Raw genomic sequence first — 15722 nt, 5'->3', positions numbered from 1 at the left:
GGTTTGGGGCTGGAATTTGCCATTCCAGCCCCAGCAGAAAATAATTGCCCGATTTGAAATTGGGTCATTCTAACTTGGTGGTGACTTCTTGTTACTTGATGCATTGTCTTTTTGCTTTAGTTACTTTGTTCAGTGCATAGGATTACAATACTTGCCTTTGGAGACATGTAAAAATTGAAACATGTTTTTTGCTTGTGCATGAATTATCAGAAGATTGACTTCTTGTAACCTGGAAATTGATTAACCAGATATACACCAGCTTAAAGGTTAAGGTTTATTCTCATGAATATCAAAATTTATGTTACAATTGTACAACAGATGATATCTAGCTCAGTAACACCGAGCGTCTGTTGAGAATTAAGCTGCCTACTAGCATTAAGATCAATCTGCAGATGTTAATCCTGCAGCTCAAATCGAGAGGAAGCTGAGACTCAAGTGATGAACAACTTGCTAATTTTAGAAAGGAGCTGTTGAGTTTGAATTGTAACGGCTAGTTCTATTTCCATTGTTAGAAAGTTCACAGCTGGTAATTTTGTTTTATTCAGTTGTACTATGCATTCTCATCCCCGTCCAGATGGATGGATGATATCCTCCAGAGCCCTTAGTGGTCGGAGAAGAGTACTACATCCCTAAAATGTAGGATTAGTTTTTTTGACCAAGTTGAGAGGCATATAGCCTTTGTAATTTTCATTTTTTCATAATTTGAAATATACAGACTCTTCCTCTCTTTCTGACTCTCTCTCAAAAATCACAGATTCAAACAATCTGTAGAAAAAGTTTCAATCTTTACTAAGATTATTAAACCTATCAGGATGCCTGGTACCATTTCAAACATGGTATCAGAGCTCTAGGTCTGATTTCGAAGAAGGGACGTGATTCTGTGAAGATACAAATTCAGTAAGGATTAAAGGTGGTACCTTTATAACCATTTGTGCTGTGCTACCTGTGAAGATGGCCGGATCAAGCTCCTCCGGTGGTGATTTACGAACACCACAATTTAATGGGTCAAACTATGACTTTTGGGCCATTAAAATGGAAACCATTCTCATAGCCTATGATCTATGGGATGTGGTTGAAGCTGGTCTTACTGAACAGCAAGCCCCCGCAGAGGATGTTTCTGAGGAAGATGGAGAAAGCGAGTCCGAGCACCTTCCAGTTGAAGGACCGGTTGTCTCAAAGGAGGTAAAGATCAAGAATGCCAAGGCTCTGAGTCTCATTCAAGGAGCCATCACTGATGAACTTTTTCCCAGAATCCGAAATGAAAAGACGGCAAAGGGTGCCTGGGAAATTCTGAGGAGAGAATTAAGAGGAGATAAAAAGGTAAGAGCTGTGAAATTACAAGCCATTAGAGCTGATTTTGAATATTTAAGAATGAATGATGCTGAATCTCTGGATGATTACTTGGCTCGGTTTTTTGAAATTGTAAACAACTTGAAATCTCTAGGAGAAGATGTAACAGAAAAAAGGATTGTTCAAAAGTTGTTGATGAGTCTAAGTAGAAGGTACAAGTCCATAGTGTCGATTATTGAAGAAACCAGAGATCTAGATACTATTAGGATTGAAGAAGTCCTAGCCTCAGTGAAAGTTTATGATAAGAGGGAAGACTTGCTTGATGAAAGAGACAAATACACAGGTATTGAGAGGGCTTTCAGTAGTCTAAAAGTTGGAGGAAATGGAAGTGGCACTGGAAATTTTAAAGGGTCTCAGTATAAATCAAACCCAAAGTTTGGTCAGTATAAGAAGGGAAAGAACTGGGGTCAGAATAGCAACTGGAATAATGGCACTGGTGGTGGCTGGAACAACAAGTTTGCAGCACACAACAAACAAACCAGTGGCAGTCAAGGGAATGTGAAACCACTATGCCAAGTGTGTGACAAATATCATTTTGGTATATGCAGATATAAAGGAAAACCCAAGTGTGGCAGGTGCAGTCGATTTGGTCATCTAACTAAGGACTGTGATAATGGTAAACAAGTTGCAAATTATGCAAAGGAAGAAGATCTGGTCACAGGAACAATGTTCTATGCTTGTCATGCAAGTTCAATTGCATCAAGTAAGTCTGTGTGGTTTGTGGACAGTGCTTGCAGTAATCACATGACTTCTCAAGAGTCCTTATTGATCAATCTTGATAAGTCAGTGACCTGCAAAGTGAAAATGGGTACAGGTGATCTTGTTCAAGCCACAGGAAAAGGAACACTTGTAGTTGAGACAAGAAGAGGGAAAAGATACATAAATGAAGTGCTGCTGGTCCCAGGATTAGATGAAAATCTGTTAAGTGTTGGTCAAATGATGGAACACGGTTATTATGTTCTATTTGGTGGTAACATGGCTGTGATATTTGATGATAGTAATCTTGAAAATGTGGTAGCAAAGGTTGTTATGACAGGGAACAAATGCTTTCCATTGTCTTTTGAATCTATAAATGCAGTAGCTAGAAAAGCTTCAATTAAAGAAGAGTCAAGGATCTGGCATAAAAGGCTTGGTCACTTGAACTTTAACAGTCTGAAAAGGATGCAGAGAGAAGATTTGGTGCTTGGATTGCCTGCATTATCTGAGATGAAAGAAGTTTGTGAAAGTTGTGTTTCTGGGAAGATGCATTCAGAACCATTCGATAAAGAGAAAGTTTGGAGAGCTAGTCAACCATTAGAACTGGTATACACTGATGTTTGTGGACCAATGCAGAATGAATCTGTTGGTGGCAACAGATATTTCATAACATTCATAGATGACTTCTCAAGAATGTGTTGGGTGTATTTTCTAAGGAACAAATCTGATGTGTTCAATGTGTTTAAGAAATTTAAAGTCTTTGTTGAGCTACAAAGTGGTTTCAAGCTTAAGAAGCTGAGAAGTGACAGAGGAGGTGAATATACCTCCCATGAATTCTTGAATTTCTGTTCTAACATTGGAATGGAGAGACAATTAACAGTGGCATACTCCCCTCAGCAAAATGGAGTTGCTGAGAGAAGAAATAGAACTATTTGTGAAATGGCCAGATCAATGATGGCTGAGAAGAACATTCCTGTGGATTTTTGGGCTGAAGCAGTTGGAACTGCAGTGTACTTGCAGAATAGGTGTCCTACAATCTCAGTGAAGGGTAAAACACCATTTGAAGCTTTCACAAGAAGAAAACCAGGTGTAAAACATTTGAGAGTGTTTGGAAGTATTTGTTACAGTCACATTCCATCACATCTGAGACAGAAATTTGATGATAAAGCAAACAAGGGAATATTTATGGGATATGGCAGCTGTGAGAAAGGTTACAGGATTTATAATCTTCAAACCAAGAAGATCATACTCTCGAGAAGTGTCATATTTGATGAGAGCAAATCATGGAATTGGGAAAGCAAGCAAGAAGAAACCGTTTTTATGCCACTCAGTTTTGAAAATGAGAATCCAGAGATAACTGAACCAGAAGGGCTCATTCATGAAACTCAAAGCTGTGACTCTCCAAACCTCACTCAATTAGTGCCTGATGATGAACCTGCCACTGGAAGTAACAATGGCAGTACCAGTCAAGGCTCAACACCAAGTAATACACCTGTAAAGCTGAGAAGCTTGGAAGACATTTATGCAAGATGTCATATGACTATCATTGAGCCTGAAACCTATCATGAAGCTATTAAAGACAGTGCATGGAAAAAAGCAATGAATGCTGAGATTGAAACCATTGAGAAAAATGGAACTTGGGAGCTTGTGGAAAGACCTGCAGACAAGCCTGTTATAGGAGTCAGATGGGTGTTCAAAACCAAACTGAATCTAGATGGATCAGTTCAAAAACACAAGGCTAGGCTTGTGGAAAAAGGGTATGCCCAGAAACCTGGCATTGACTATAATGAAACCTTTGCTCCAGTGGCAAGGTTAGATACAATTCGAACTTTAATTGCACTTGCAGCACAGAAGGGTTGGAAGTTGTTCCAATTAGATGTTAAATCAGCCTTCTTGAATGGAGTACTTGAGGATGAGGTTTACACTGAGCAACCAGAGGGTTTTGAAGTCAAAAATGCAAGCCACAAAGTCTATAAGTTAAAGAAGGCACTTTATGGTTTGAAGCAGGCTCCTAGAGCCTGGTACAGTGAGATTGACACTTATCTCACAAGCTGCAATTTCAAAAGAAGCATCAGTGAGGCTACCTTATATACTAGAACTGATGATGAAGGAAATATGATCATAGTCTCTATATATGTTGATGATATAGTATACACTGGAGGTAGCAACACATTGCTCAGTGAGTTTAAAAGAGACATGATGCTGAAATATGAGATGACTGACTTAGGACTCTTACATCATTTCTTGGGAATGGGAGTTCTACAAACTGAAAGAGGGGTCTTTATTCATCAGAGTAAGTATGCAAAGTCCTTACTTGCAAAGTTTGGCCTGGAGGATTGTAAGTCTGTGACAATTCCTCTACCCACTGGTGAGAAACTGAAGAAAATTGATGGAAGTGAGCTGACTGATGAAGGTTTATTTAGGCAGATTGTTGGCAGTTTGTTATATTTAACTGCAACCAGGCCTAATATAATGTATGCTGCTAGTTTGCTATCAAGATTCATGCATGGTCCCACGAAAAAACACATGGGAATAGCTAAAAGGGTTCTCAGATACATTCAAGGCACTCTCAGCTATGGTATTGAATTCACAAGGGACAAGGAGGCTGTTTTGATTGGATTTTGTGACTCAGATTGGGCTGGAAGTGAAGATGACAGTAGAAGCACATCTGGATATGCATTTAGCTTTGGAAGTGGTGTTTTTTCATGGGCCTCAGTCAAGCAAAACACAGTTGCATTGTCAACTGCAGAAGTTGAATATGTCTCAGCAGCTGGAGCAACAGCTCAAGCCATCTGGCTAAGATTTGTGTTGGATGATTTTGGTGAATTGCAAGCTGATGCAACACCATTGTTCTGTGATAACATGTCTGCAATATCAATGGTCAAAAATCCAGTCTTTCATCAGAGAACCAGACACATAAACAGGAAATATCATTTTATTCGAGAAGCATTGCAGTAAGGATCCATTGATGTGAAGTATTGCAGAAGTGAAGAGCAGTTGGCAGACATATTTACTAAAGCTTTGCCCAAAGATCGATTCAATTATCTGAGGATGAAGTTAGGAGTGAAGCCAGTAAGCAGCTTAGGAGAGGCTGTTGAGAATTAAGCTGCCTACTAGCATTAAGATCAATCTGCAGATGTTAATCCTGCAGCTCAAATCGAGAGGAAGCTGAGACTCAAGTGATGAACAACTTGCTAATTTTAGAAAGGAGCCGTTGAGTTTGAATTGTAACGGCTAGTTCTATTTCCATTGTTAGAAAGTTCACAGCTGGTAATTTTGTTTTATTCAGTTGTACTATGCATTCTCATCCCCGTCCAGATGGATGGATGATATCCTCCAGAGCCCTTAGTGGCCGGAGAAGAGTACTACATCCCTAAAATGTAGGATTAGTTTTTTGACCAAGTTGAGAGGCATATAGCCTTTGTAATTTTCATTTTTTCATAATTTGAAATATACAGACTCTTCCTCTCTTTCTGACTCTCTCTCAAAAATCACAGATTCAAACAATCTATAGAAAAAGTTTCAATCTTTACTAAGATTATTAAACCTATCAGGATGCCTGGTACCATTTCAAACAGCGTCTTCATGTACAGTGACCCTGTTGGAAAGCTTATCAAGCCTTAGTTTTTACTGTATTGGTGCAAGGCACGTGTGATTTACTTTCTACTGTCTCAACTCCTTTCTGATTTCTCAAATGTGAATTCCGCTAAGTAAAATCTGAAATTTTTCGATGGTGTGGTGGTGTTGAGGATTTTCTTCCTCTTAGTTGTTGAATGGATGCATTTTGCTGTTTAGACAATACATTCTATCCTGTGGTGATCTGGTGATTTCTGATGCTGGGAAAGTGTTGTGCAAGTGCATAGAATTGGTGATGCATTCTGCTGTTTAGGAGTTGCGATATATGCAAGTGCAACAGGCACCCACTTGTTTTGCTAAACGATGGAGAGTAATTGAAACATTCAGTTCAGGATTCATGAATCCATTAATAACAGTTCTTGCTAAAAGTTTTACCTCTGTAAAATTTCTCTCTGTGTAAGCTTTTGGTTTCTATTCAAGTTGTAGTTCTTAAAGTGAGCTTTTCTTCATGTTTGTTTTCTGCCTTCTGTCAATATAGTGTGCAGGTGTTCTACTCGGAGAATCCTGAACTGGAGAAACATGACCGAATTTCTCTCGTGTCAGAAAATAGTCTGTTCTTCTGCTCACAAGATTTTTGGTTGTGGGTGAATTTTCTCATGACCATTGTTGATCTTCTTATCTTCAAGTAAACCAGTTAATAGCAACATTTGACTTCGCCTGTTAATACATGCAAAGATATGACGGAAGAGTGATCCATCTATTGGCGTTGCAGGTATTAGGGAGCGCGGTTGTGACATTGGTTTGCAAGGTAAGGTCAGCAGTTTTCTTCTTTCAAATGATTTAATGATTAGTTCATTTCAGTTGTTGAACGAAACATAGATTAACAAGTGATGAGTATATTTTATATTATATATTTAACCCTATTCTTAGTATATTTTGGTTAATAATTTGGAAGAATTTTGATACTTTGAATTATATTTCCAATATAGGATTTTCGACTTCCTCTGGAGCAAAAGATGGTCAAATGGACTAATTTTGGAGTAATTCAAATTGGAGGACGTTCGTGAGTCACTTAGCTTGATCGTATCAAACTATCAGATTTTTCTACCAAGCGAATATTTTCTGGTAATAAAATAAAGGAGCAATGTGCAGTGCTGGAATAGTGACGTTTCGGGTTTGAATTGCATTTTTGGAGCCCAAGATGACCTCGGATGGGTTTGTGGCCTTCTGGAGATGTGTTCAGAATGTTCTTATCTTTAAAACAAGCTATCTTGGGCCGGATTTGGAGGAGATTTGAGGCTAAAACGTGGCTGAACAGTTTCTGTGCAGTTTTTCCTAGTTTAATTAGGAATTTATTTTCTATTTTATTTTATTATTATTTAGTTTCTTAGTGGGAATAAAATACTTTAGGGTTAGGGTTTTTGTTTTAGCTTTGAGGGAGATATTAAAAGGGTTTGGCCGTTCTCATTGTTTGGAGGCTTTTCTTTTATGCAACTTTTGGAGAGAAGATTTTGGGCAAAGTTTAGAGATTTTCAGATTTTATTCTACAAGGTGTTTTCATTCTTTTTCTATTTCAATAAAGACTATGATTTTTAGTATGAATATGCGTAACTAATTCTTTTTTGCTAGGGCGAGGCCATGATCCTTAGCAAGAATATGTAGTCTCTTTTTACTTTGCTTATGAATTTATGCATGCAGGTTTTGGAATGTTAATCACTGTGCTTTAAACTATCTATTTGTCTTAGTGATTCGCGACCATCAGGATATTTGGAAAAGTTATTTGATGCAATTTTGGCGGAGGATTGTCCCTAAAATTGACTAAAGCTTCTTGTGGTTAATATGTGTAACCTCTTAGGATGGACGACACGTTTTAAGGGTTATATGGTTTTTTAAAAAGGTTTTCATAAAACTTAATGAGTCTTGCATGTTCACATTCGATCTGAACACCACGGACGGGTTGCATGTTAGATATACATTCTATGTTGGAGGTTCCAAGTAGGATATACTCTAGGAAAACCTAACTTTCAAAACATACATGTATGGTTCATAAGTAATTTAGAAAAGCTACATATGATTGTTAGGGTGACGGCGGAACCCTAGTACTTTTCTCTCTTTGAATCCTAAAAATTGTTCCCCGTATCTTTCTTTAAAGTTGTGGTTTTTAAGTAATCTTTTTAATTAAATTCGTTTTTCTTAGTTTAGGTCATTAAATCACCTCTTTCAAAAGAAAAACTTTGTTTTAATTAGTTAGTTGAGAATTGATTTTGCTTTGATCTCTTTAAATTAATCCTTGTGGAGAACGACCTTGCTTGAGCCAATTATACTACAATAACCTTGTTTCTCTTGCAAGTATTTTAGGTGTTTTTAACCCTTTTATGCAGGTGGTAAAAATCCTATCAAGAAATTGGCGCCGTTGCCGGGGATTGATTTTAAATAGATTTTTGTCTATCATATTCTCAACTAATTATTCCCGTATATAATTAAAAAAAAATTTAATTTTAATTTTAATTTTTTTTATTATTATCTGCAGATTTTGCATGGTCTGTACCAGATCACACAAACAGCAAATTGCAGATTTTGATCCAGAACCTGAACGTACTGCCAGACAAAGACTTAGAAAGCAGAATCTACAGTGTGAACCTTCACTGCAGGGAACAGTTTTGCATAATCGGTTTACTGGGGTTTTGGACAGCGAGGAAGCTATGGCATTTGTTCTACCAACAGCGGGACAACCGCTGAGGGAATCTCTGGTTGCTCATGCCACAGAGGTGCCAAGCTGCATTACCTATCCTGAAGTTGAAGATGGGTCTACGTTTGAGATACGACATCATATGTTGGAGATTCTACCTTCATTTCATGGTTTATCAACAGATGATCCTAACATGCATCTAACTGAATTTCTAATGGGATGCAAAAACATTTTGGTGAGAGGATTTTCAGCAGAATCTATCAAACTCAGACTTTTTCCGTACACTTTGAAGGATGTTGCAAGGAGATGGTTACTCACACTTCCATCTGGAAGCATTACTTCGTGGAACCAACTTAGTGCTGCATTTTTAAGCAAATACTACCCAGCTTCAAAAACACTTGATATGAGTACTCAAATTTTAACATTTGCTCAGAAACCTAATGAAGCAATTCATGAAGCATGGGAACGTTACAAGGATCTACTCAGGAAATGTCCACATTCAGGCATTAATGGTGACACTCAAATGAATTTATTTTACAGAGGGCTGAATTTGACTACTAAGACTCTTGTTAATGCTTCTTGTGGAGGAACGTATTCAGACAAAAATGCACTGCAAGCGTATCAATTGTTTGAGAACATGGCGACAGAATCTCAACAATGGGCAATTGATATACCTCAAACCAGGGGTGTTTTTGAGATGTCTAGTGGTTCACCTCATGTATCTGCACAAATAGAAAAGATGGAGAAGAAGTTAGAAAATTTTGATGCAAAATTTGACATGCTTTTACAAAGAATGGCAGCACCTATGCAGCAGGTTGCTGTCCAGCAACCTACTACAGCCGCCTGTACCATTTGTGGCATTACAACACATGATTTTATGGGTTGCCCACACAGGGACGCATACCCGGAGCATGTTACAGAGCAGATTAACGCATTCAATAATTATCAAAGGCCTAGAAATGATCCGTACTCAAATTTTTACAACCCCGGGTGGAGAGATCACCCAAATTTCAAGTGGAATAGAGATCAACAGGTTAAACCACAGTTTCAACAACAAATACAGCAACCTGATGCTCAAGCTAAACCTTCTTGGGAAGTCGCAATTGAAAAATTGGCAGATCATACTAAGGCAAGTTTTGATGCAACAAAACAAGAAATTCAAAAAACCAACCAAAACATTCAGAACATACAAGCAACAATGAAAGATCTACAGCAGCAAATGGGGCAGCTTTCACTCCAGTTTTCGGGCAGAGAACCAGGAAAATTTCCCAGCCAAACTATCCCAAATCCACGTGGAAATGCAGATTGTAATGCTGTTAGAATATTGCGTTGTGGTAAAAGTTATGACAACCGTGATGCAGAAAATAAAGAAAACAGTGCTGGAGCTTCACGGGTAGCACCTGTGCAGCCACAAACAGGTTCTGAAAGTTATGCAGAATCTGCCCAACCACTGGACAGATCCAAAAATACTGCAGTGCCTACTGCAGAAAAGTCAAAACGTGTTTATGTTCCACCTATGCCATATCCCGAAAGATTGAAGCCACATGCAAAAGATCAACAATTAACAGATTTCATGAAGACATTGGCTAAAGTTCAGATTAATCTACCATTAATTGATGCAATCAAGAACATTCCCTCATATTAAACCTATCAGGATGCCTGGTACCATTTCAAACAGCGTCTTCATGTACAGTGACCCTGTTGGAAAGCTTATCAAGCCTTAGTTTTTACTGTATTGGTGCAAGGCACGTGTGATTTACTTTCTACTGTCTCAACTCCTTTCTGATTTCTCAAATGTGAATTCCGCTAAGTAAAATCTGAAATTTTTCGATGGTGTGGTGGTGTTGAGGATTTTCTTCCTCTTAGTTGTTGAATGGATGCATTTTGCTGTTTAGACAATACATTCTATCCTGTGGTGATCTGGTGATTTCTGATGCTGGGAAAGTGTTGTGCAAGTGCATAGAATTGGTGATGCATTCTGCTCTTTAGGAGTTGCGATATATGCAAGTGCAACAGGCACCCACTTGTTTTGCTAAACGATGGAGAGTAATTGAAACATTCAGTTCAGGATTCATGAATCCATTAATAACAGTTTTTGCTAAAAGTTTTATCTCTGTAAAATTTCTCTCTGTGTAAGCTTTTGGTTTCTATTCAAGTTGTAGTTCTTAAAGTGAGCTTTTCTTCATGTTTGTTTTCTGCCTTCTGTCAATATAGTGTGCAGGTGTTCTACTCGGAGAATCCTGAACTGGAGAAACATGACCGAATTTCTCTCGTGTCAGAAAATAGTCTGTTCTTCTGCTCACAAGATTTTTGGTTGTGGGTGAATTTTCTCATGACCATTGTTGATCTTCTTATCTTCAAGTAAACCAGTTAATAGCAACATTTGACTTCGCCTGTTAATACATGCAAAGATATGACGGAAGAGTGATCCATCTATTGGCGTTGCAGGTATTAGGGAGCGCGGTTGTGACATTGGTTTGCAAGGTAAGGTCAGCAGTTTTCTTCTTTCAAATGATTTAATGATTAGTCCATTTCAGTTGTTGAACGAAACATAGATTAACAAGGTTGAAATATCTGATTACCATGCTCGCCATTTGGAGGCATGCATTCATACGTGTTCCTCACAGCATGTATATTAGCACATCAATGTGTTGCCCGGAAAGTAATTACATATGTAGATATCTATACTGCCTCAACGTGATCAAGGTGAAGGTTTATTTGCATGAATATCAAAATTTATGTTACAGGTGTACAACTAATGATATCTAGCACCGAGTGTCTTCATGTACAGTAATTCGTTGGGAAGCTTATGAGATCAGGCTTTAGGTTTGATTGTAATGTTGCAAGTTGTATACCATTTACTTCCTAATTTCTCAACTCCTTTCTGATTTCTCAAATGTGAGTGCTGCCGAGTGAATTTGAATCTCATGTTGAATTATCGAACCATAAGCGCCTAAAGCATTGCTCTCTGAGTTAGGTCCATGAGCACTAATCTCTTTCTTCTGACCCCCCATGTTCGTACCTTGCTGAGACCAAGTCAAATTGTCTTGGTGATGAAACGGTGAGTCTGAACCTTCGTTATCAAAATAAGACATTCTTGGTGATGTCCGAATGCTGTCAATGTCCTGTTCATATTTATAGTTGCGTAGTAGATGAACAGGGGACATGGAGTGCAAAGGAGTGCCTGGTGCACTGGCTGGACTTGCATTCTTGTGTTTTACGTGCTTCTTCGCTGCGATGTGCCATTTTTTGAGTGCAGTCACCACTCTGTCGTTGAAGATTACAGGCTTCATAGTTGAACCCATCTGTTTGTACACAGAAATGTACAGTTAATTAAAACTTAATATTTCTTAGTTTTTTTAGCATCTAATTTTGCATCATGGCCACTTTATTACCTGTGTTACCAATGCATAAAGAGGAAGAGTTACATAGCTGCACAGAATTTGTATGATCACCCTGCAGTAAATAACCAATGAAGGGATTTGTTAAGTTAAATTCTCACACTAAATAAGTTTATCTGCAAGATTTGAGTGAAAAAAAAAATGTAAAAATAATTTGAGCTTACCCCATTGATATTCTTAAAACGACATCTTCCAACTTCTCATGGAAGCAAGACTTCAAGCCAAATTCATACTGTAAAAAGGTAAAAATGTAAACCACCTTTTCCTGACTGTGGCTCGTGAAAGTAAATATGGGTTTACAGTTTTACTTACCCAAGTCCATGCAAAGAAAGCAAGTGCAAAAGCATTCTACGTACGAGGACAAAATGCGTTAAAACATACAAGTATTAGCAAAATTGACAAGACAAAGAACGTAACAAATGCATGTACAGTAGTGATTTTCGCACTCTCATTTTGCCTCTACAAGCCAAATTGTATATTTTATAATTTACCTCACGGAAGAAGCAGAGGCTTAAAACGAAAGTGTATAAATCACTAAATCCAATTGGAAAGAAAGTGAATTATTACCTGAAAGAGAACAAAGTGGATGATATAAAGCAGGAGTCGGGGGTTATTGAACCAGAAGAGATGGTCACCAGGCTCAACCAGTGGGGTTCCCCTAACCACTTCACCTCTTTCTGATAATTGGAGCCCCATCTTTGTTATTATAACTTGCAGCTTTGTCCCTACCATTAAGATCATCTGCACAATCAAAGCGATTAGGACAAAATCAGGTATAAATAATATCCAAGTTGTTGGGACGTTGGAATTTGAGGAAAAGGATTGAATGGTGGGGATTGGCGCTTACAACTAGGGGAACAAATGGGAGCCACAGATAAGAACGTGAGCCTGCAAACAACAAAAACACATCATTAAGGAAATCATTAGGGACGTCATCTCGGTGTATAACTAAAAGTGAAACCATGATTAACAAAAAAAAAAAAAACAGGTTAGTAAGTAAAGGGAAGCTTACCGTGGGTGTTTGACATGAGGAATAATACAGCAAATAACCAAATAGTTGGGCTGCAAGTGTGGAAAGTTGTTAATCTCAGACGATATTTTTGAAAGATGAAGTATTTAGTCATGCATATTATACTATAATGGTAGCATAAAGCATGCTAATTATGTTTCGCAGTGCCTTTTAAAGAGTTAAAAATGCTTTTAAACCGCTATAAGCTCTTCGGTCCTTATAAAAACAAAACACTGCATAACGTTTTGTTGAATATTTTGATTTTATCTTAATAAAGTATGTTGTGCTTCTTTGCAAAATGTTTAACGATTTGAGCAGAAGTGTTTCCTACGGAATTCCCCCAAGCCCTAACTTCCTAATAGTCAGGTGATTAATGGATTGGCTTGAAAGGCTAATTATGCTTAGCACTAGTGACCCACCTGATCCCTACGACAACCTTGAAATCCTCTTCAAGTGCCCTGTTAATGTACTTCTGGAAGTCAAACTTAGTTTGACTTTGAGGAGCCAAATGTGCCTACAAACCATGAACCAAAAGCTTACTCTAATTTCATGCAGAAAGAAATAATGAAAATTGTAAATTTAGTAAGAGACTTACAGCAATAAACCCATGTCGCAGAGTCAAGTAATCAACTTTGGGCACAGATCTTACAAACTGTCTGAAGAAGCAAACCTGCAATTTAAAGTTAGTATTGGATATCAAATTAAGAGATTTTCATTCAGAAATACACACAAACAAAAACGTTAAAAAGGAGAATCTGAGAGACGTTAAACTGACAAAAACTGTCTAGGAATTGCGTTTAGTGCCCCCTTTTGTTGATGTCATAGTATTCCTCGAATTTTAGTTTTGACACATATTTATCAAACAAATTTACAAGTAGATTATGGAATTTTCAACTCTTACAATCCATAAACTAATGGGAGAACGGCTCCAAAAGCTCAAGTGTCTTCTCCCAAAGGATGTGTCTCTGGCAAATCTGAATCTTTCCGGGTCTACAGCATAAATAAACTAATTATAATAAAAAAAATTAATAATTTATACAAGTAACTAATCAAGTAGTAAAATTTGGTCAGAAATAATTGGATTACTGGTTGCTGGTCAAAGTTCAAAAAATAAAATTACGTGTGAAAGCGGGAGGTAGCATACCATGTGAGAATTGGTAAGCAGCTGTTTTTGTTTCCAGTTCCCATGCTTTCCATTTTCTCATCTGTGTCCCATCCCATCCCAAACATTTGAAATTATTCATTTCGAGAGAGAGAATTAAAAAAAGGGGGGGGGGAGAGAGAGAGAGAGATACCTTTGCTCTGCCCAAAACTAGGGTTGTTATGCAGTAAAGCACGTGGAAGACGGCTAGCACAAAGATGAGTATGTGAAGCTGGTGGATCCCATAATATGATACAAATGGAACTTTGTTCTGCAGAAAAAAAAAATTACAACATATACTTTGTTGATATAAAAGAAAAACAAAAAATTACCATAGACTAACTTCATGGTTAATTTGCATGAAATAAAGATATGCATGAATACTTGGTCCTATATTGACATTTTCATTCCAACTCTAGTTTACTCATTCTACACCCCCTATAAATTATTTGTTCAAATCAGGCATTCCGATCAGGAATATTATTCTAAATCGACAGTTTGACAGAATAACATAAAAAACTTTATTTTGATCCAAAATGTGAAAAACTCTTTAGCAACACAATCTAACAAGAGATGCCAGTTCAGTTGAAAATAATGGGTTTAGGGTAAATTTAGAATTCTTTTCAATCTCAAAATTCTCAAATACAATTTCAATACTTTATTCTTCTGATGTATCGTAGGAGCAATATAAGGAAATAAATCTAAACAATCATTTATCAATAAGACAAGGAAACCTAGACCAAATCAAATCATATAAAAAACCTAATTAGATCATATAAAATCACTAATTAAATCAAATCCTAAAATATCTTCTTTTTATTATATCCGCTTGTTTTATTTTATAAAACCAAAAGCATGGACAATTAATTTAATGTACCTTGGCAGCACATTTGTCATATCCAGCAGCTGCTAAAACACGTCGGCCACCCCCACTGGAATCCGAGGCTGAGAGAAGCCTTCTGCGGGCGTTGTCATCTGAAGCACTACTCTTATCTTCGTTCTTGTCTGATTTGACCTCTTGCTTCTTACTGCATGGATGCCAAGTTGATCCAACAGCCTTGGATATACAAATATTTGAAATGGGGCCTTGTCCTACTGTTAGAAGCAAGGATAGGAACCCTAATAGCATAAGCTCCGACTTGATCTTCTCAAGTGCTTCATAGAGAGCTCTTTTGTTTCTCCTTTTCAACCACTGCAGAGAGTGCAATTAAGATTTAATAAGAAAATCTCATTTCCCATTCATGATTAACCCAAAAGAGCTCCAAATGATCAAATTATGTAGCCTAATTACTCACCTTTCCAATTAAATGAATGAAATATTCGATGAGGATCGAAATCACAACCAAAACGAAACAAACAACGGCAACTGCCCAAGTTGGTGTTTGCTCCAAAGATCTTCCTTTTTTTCCTCCTGCCATCCTTTAATTGAAACCCTAATTTCCTCACTACCAAATAATGCTATTGCACTAAGAAATTAATAATGGTATTTATGAACTTTTAATTAGCTAGCTAGCTAGTAAGCAAATAGATAAGTATATATAGACTCTTATAGATAAGTATATATAGACATCACGAAGAGAGAGCCAAAAGGAGAAGACGTGGTGTTTCAAATTTAAAACAGGGTTGGCGTGGGATATAAGATGTGGATGACTATAGACTTTGACTGCGTATTAACAAAAATGGATAAAGAATAGTGTAAAGAGAAGACCATTGATTGGAACTTGATTAGTGGAGATGGGTTTTAATCACTTATATATTGATATCTTCCTAAGCATATTGTATTTGACTCCAAGAAAATATTCTTTGACCACGCACACAGTAAGGCTGTTTAACGTTGCTAGTAGAGAAATTTTGTGTGGA

General features: G+C 37.5%; 2 protein-coding genes and 1 non-coding gene across 3 annotated transcripts; 1 reads left to right on the top strand and 2 right to left on the bottom strand.

Annotated features, from left to right (window-relative positions):
- Positions 1 to 8159: 8159 nt before the first annotated feature.
- LOC137744370 (uncharacterized) lies at positions 8160 to 9956 on the top strand. Its single transcript, XM_068484200.1, has one exon. The coding sequence runs from the start codon at positions 8160 to 8162 to the stop codon at positions 9954 to 9956; it is 1797 nt and encodes a 598-aa protein (XP_068340301.1).
- LOC137746356 (small nucleolar RNA R71) lies at positions 8712 to 8816 on the bottom strand. Its single transcript, XR_011069827.1, has one exon. It is a non-coding gene; the product is annotated as a small nucleolar RNA R71 (small nucleolar RNA).
- Positions 9957 to 10893: 937 nt separating the features above from the next.
- Positions 10894 to 15378, bottom strand: LOC137745150 (MLO-like protein 6). The gene is made up of 14 exons (XM_068485049.1): positions 15158 to 15378; positions 14740 to 15054; positions 14017 to 14133; positions 13866 to 13926; positions 13623 to 13711; positions 13317 to 13391; positions 13141 to 13235; positions 12725 to 12774; positions 12560 to 12600; positions 12280 to 12453; positions 12025 to 12060; positions 11877 to 11944; positions 11707 to 11767; positions 10894 to 11616 (listed from the first exon to the last, which is right to left on the bottom strand). The coding sequence occupies exons 1-14, from the start codon at positions 15278 to 15280 to the stop codon at positions 11185 to 11187; spliced, it is 1737 nt and encodes a 578-aa protein (XP_068341150.1). The 5' UTR covers positions 15281 to 15378; the 3' UTR covers positions 10894 to 11184.
- Between the last annotated feature and the right edge of the window lie 344 nt (positions 15379 to 15722).

The sequence above is a fragment of the Pyrus communis genome, chromosome 9, assembly GCF_963583255.1.
Source record: "Pyrus communis chromosome 9, drPyrComm1.1, whole genome shotgun sequence".
NCBI lineage: Eukaryota > Viridiplantae > Streptophyta > Magnoliopsida > Rosales > Rosaceae > Pyrus > Pyrus communis.
The sequence above is the reverse complement of the archived record's forward strand: the minus strand, read 5'-3'. Positions and strand labels throughout refer to the sequence as shown.

What these genes read in the sequence shown, in the direction of transcription:
- LOC137744370 (XM_068484200.1), top strand. Translation starts at nt 8,160, where the DNA reads ATGGTCTGTACCAGATCACACAAACAGCAAATTGCAGATTTTGATCCA.
- LOC137745150 (XM_068485049.1), bottom strand. Translation starts at nt 15,280, where the DNA reads ATGGCAGGAGGAAAAAAAGGAAGATCTTTGGAGCAAACACCAACTTGG. An exon ending in ATGACAAATGTGCTGCCAAG is followed by an intron (nt 14,134 to 14,739) that starts GTACATTAAATT and finishes TTTTTTCTGCAG; the next exon opens with AACAAAGTTCCATTTGTATC. An exon ending in TGCTTACCAATTCTCACATG is followed by an intron (nt 13,712 to 13,865) that starts GTATGCTACCTC and finishes TTTATGCTGTAG; the next exon opens with ACCCGGAAAGATTCAGATTT.